Source organism: Aplysia californica, unplaced genomic scaffold, assembly GCF_000002075.1.
Source record: "Aplysia californica isolate F4 #8 unplaced genomic scaffold, AplCal3.0 scaffold01036, whole genome shotgun sequence".
Taxonomy (NCBI): domain Eukaryota; kingdom Metazoa; phylum Mollusca; class Gastropoda; order Aplysiida; family Aplysiidae; genus Aplysia; species Aplysia californica.
In genome coordinates, this window is record NW_004798306.1 from 120,366 (window position 1) to 124,132 (window position 3,767).

The following is a 3,767-nucleotide window of genomic DNA, read 5'->3' on the forward strand; positions in this document are numbered from 1 at the left end:
CTTCTTCTTCTTCTTCTTCTTCTTCTTCTTCTTCTTCTTCTCTCCTCCTCCTCCATCTACACCAATACCTCCTCCTCCTCCTCTTCCTCCTCCCCCTAAAGGCGAGAGACCGAAACCGGGAATTCCCGTAAACCTACTTTATGTACAACTGAACATAAAATACCCTTTGGCGCAGTCGGCACTCCGCAGTGAATATACAATGTCGAAGCAAATGATGGCGATCTCTACAACAGGACTGAATTTAACTTAAACTGGGCTTTCTTCTTACACATTAATTTGATCTTAATGAAAATACAATACTGCAACACTACGTTTCAAGTTATGGGTACTGGCAAATTTTTATATTTTTTAATTTCGTAGTTTTTGAGAATATACTGTTCGCAAAATTTGGCCTTAGCTCCATTAGTAGTAAGATTCTCCCTAACCATTAAACAAAACATAAGCCACATGAAGATCTTCAAACTACAGCAAAGAAAAGAAATCGGGAATGGTTATGTTACATTACAAGTCTGGTCTTGAAAAGACCATTTTAGAAATAGCAGTGTCGAAGAGAAGAAAGGGGAGCAGAAAAAATAAAATAATTGAAGAACTGACAGGGTCACCGAGTGGACAGGGACGCCTTCAGCACTGTCTGGTTCAAAGGTAATCGAGATGGCCCTCCAAAGACTCTACCCAGGGTACAAGAAGTTTTCCCCATTCGGAAGGGAACCAGTAACAATGGAATCTAATTGTAATATCTGCCAAGTCAAGTTTTGGAGAGAAAGAGTCATCTTCTTCGGCCCCCTTTGGGCACTTGCACTGGTCCTAAAGATAGTTCCACTTTAAATTTTAAAAATGATTAAATCGGGCAATTCACCGAGAAAGCAAACCTGTCTAAATCTTTTTAGTGCAGGAGGAAAACGATTTCCGTCTTCGCGGCCAATGAAAAGCGTGCTATTTTGTTTGTGCGATATATAGAACCAATTACAGTCGAGCCTGTTGCCCTCTTCAGCGTTTCGTTTCTCTCACTCAAAATGGCATAAGCAGATTCAGGTTCCAATTTTGTAGCCCCCAAAAATGTAAATAAATACCCTTTCATGTTTATGATGCCATTATCACACTTAACCACTGTGCTGTTTGTAGCTTTGAGTAGTATGTTGAGTGGGTCCTGATTCAAACACCTTCACCCATTGAACAGCAAGACTGATTATACACTTTCAAAGCCTACTAAGTTTCCACTCCCCTTTCTTAGCCTTCTAACGTAAACATTCTAAAGTGTTTGTTGTTGTTGTTGTAGTTGTTTAAACAAAGAGAAACAACGAACTGCCTTGTGGAATGCGTCTGCAAAGCTAACATTTACTTTTCACAATGGGAAAACTTAAAATCTCGGAAGAGTTTTTCTTCGCATAACGAAAGATGAACATTTTCTATAAAACATAGGCCAACTTGACTTAGCAGAATTTTGCGAGTGAGAGGTCGATATGGGGCTGTTGACCCTTTTTCGAGAGTGGCATCATCAAACTTACAGGCTATTGCTGATTCGTCTTTTGACACAGAACATCACTAGAGGACAGACGTACCCTGATTTTCTCTCGCAAACTTAAGTTTGAATCCTTCCTCTGTGGGTATATCCTTCAGATAAACGTTGAATCATGAACGCCTTTGAAATACACCATGGTTTTAGTTTCATCAATACAAAGTCCTGTTACGGTTGTCACATTTTTTTGGAAACTTTCTTTTGTAGAAACAGGATAAAGTAAATGGCTTCATCTTTTGAATGTCATGATAAAGCTCTCCGTGGTGCACTGGCGCTGTGTTATTTGAAAAAATGAAATGAGAAGCGAGAACTGTCAAGAACCCTTTTCTTTACTTGTACATCATTAGTCAGTAGACAGATGAGTGCGAACCTGGGCTTCAAGTTCAGTGTCTGTAGAGAGTCAGTATCTTGACTATACCCAGGTATCTTGACCATACCCATGTGAACGAAAATAGAAAACAAAGAATCATCCCATTTCTACAAGGTTATCTGGTTCCTGGTTTTCCAACGTAAACGCCTGGCCAAGGTTTGCAGATCTTTGCCATTGATCCCTTATTATTTCATATAATTTTGCTTCAGTTTTATAAGAGTTTATCAACTCAACTGTAATGGCCAGTCAGTAAATATCTAATGCCAACGGTTGTTTGGGTTGGGAGACTTTGATTCCATTAAATACCAGTAGACTGAGAAGCGCGGGGAAAGTTGGTTGTATTTCGAACCCCCAGCATTTTATCTTCTAATCACTATACTTATTCTTGTTCATTTTTATTGTCTTGCTTTACTCTCCTTTACAACTGTACCGTTTTATCAGTCTCTATATCGTAATCACGAAATTTGACTGTATTTGCAATTCTCAGTTATTTTTATTTGTATTTGGATGAATGTAACGCATCTAGTTTAACTACAATGTCAAGTCTGTGCTCCTCGACGGCTGCAAAACTTGGACGACAACAAAGATAGTACTGAATAAAGTCCAGACTTCCATCAACAGATATATGAGGAGTATCCTAAGAATTAAGTGGCAGGATAGAATAAAAAATGAAGAGCTGTGGGAAAGGACAGGACAAAAGGATACAGAAGTAAAAATAGGACTAAGAATGTGGCAATGGATTGGACACACTCTAAGAAAGCCCAGTGGAAAAATCACAAGACAGTTGCTGCAGTCGAACCCACAGGAAGCACGAGGCAGGGGTAGGCCACGGGAAACATAGAGAAGACGTATGGAAAGGGACATTAGAGAGATGCAGCTCACTTGGAACGAGCTTGGAAGGACGGCCCAGGACAGAGATAAATGGAAGGAGCTTGTATGTGGCCTATACCCTGCCAGGGGTGAAAGCCATTGATGATGATGATCTAGAGTTGTGTGCACACGGACGTAGGCGCTATGCATATTTTATTGCAAATGATTTACATTATTCTAAAGGACTCACCAGCAAGTATGACTGCCCGAAAAGCCAGGTACGCATTTGCCGTGCTCGACACATCGGCTGGAACCCGCACGGTGGGAGCAGAGATGAGGTATTTGATGGCTTTTTCTTTCTTGGACGCATCCTTTCCCTCCTCGCCATAAGTCGGCATCACAACAGCCTGCCCCTGAGATGAGACAGAAAAGGTCATGGCTATACTGCGCTCTGGAGGAGGAATTCCAACCAGAGAGCTTTACAGTATTACGAGAGAGTTTTACAGAACATTTATTACCAGAGAGTTTGACAGTATTACCAGAGAGCTTTACAGTATAACCAGAGAGTTTGACAGTATTACCAGAGAGCTTTACAGCATTACCATAGAGTTTTACAGTTTTACCAGAGCGTTTTACAATATTACAGTATTACCAGCGAGTTTTACAGTTTTACCAGAGCGTTTTACCGTATTACAGTATTACCAGAGAGTTTTACAGTATTTCCAGAGCGTTTTACAGTATTACAGTATTACAAGAGAGTTTAACAGTATTACCAGAGAGCTTTACATACAGTATTACCAGAGAGTTTTACAATATTACCAGGGAGTTTAACACTATTGACAGTATTACCAATGTGTGTGTGTTTTGTGTGTGTTTGTGTGATTGTGAGCGTATGCGTGCATGTGCACATGTGAGTGTGTGTGTGTGTGTGTGTGTGTGTGTGTGTGTGTGTGTATGTGTGTGTGTGTGTGTGTGTGTTTGGGTGTGTATGTGTGTGTGTGTGCAGGTGCACATGTGTGTATGTGTGTGTGCTTGTGTGTTTGTTTTGATTTTGTTTTTTGTTTTTTTGTT

General features: G+C 40.4%; 1 protein-coding gene across 5 annotated transcripts in view; it reads right to left on the reverse strand.

Moving 5' to 3' along the window:
* LOC101861404 overlaps positions 1-3,767 on the reverse strand; it is a 21,414-nt gene that overhangs the window by 10,892 nt on the left and 6,755 nt on the right. For all 5 annotated transcript variants that reach the window (XM_005111281.3, XM_035973154.1, XM_035973153.1 and 2 more), the window contains exon 6: positions 2,947-3,109. In XM_005111281.3, the coding sequence (XP_005111338.1) occupies positions 2,947-3,109 (163 nt within the window). The remainder of the gene's footprint in view (positions 1-2,946; positions 3,110-3,767) is intronic.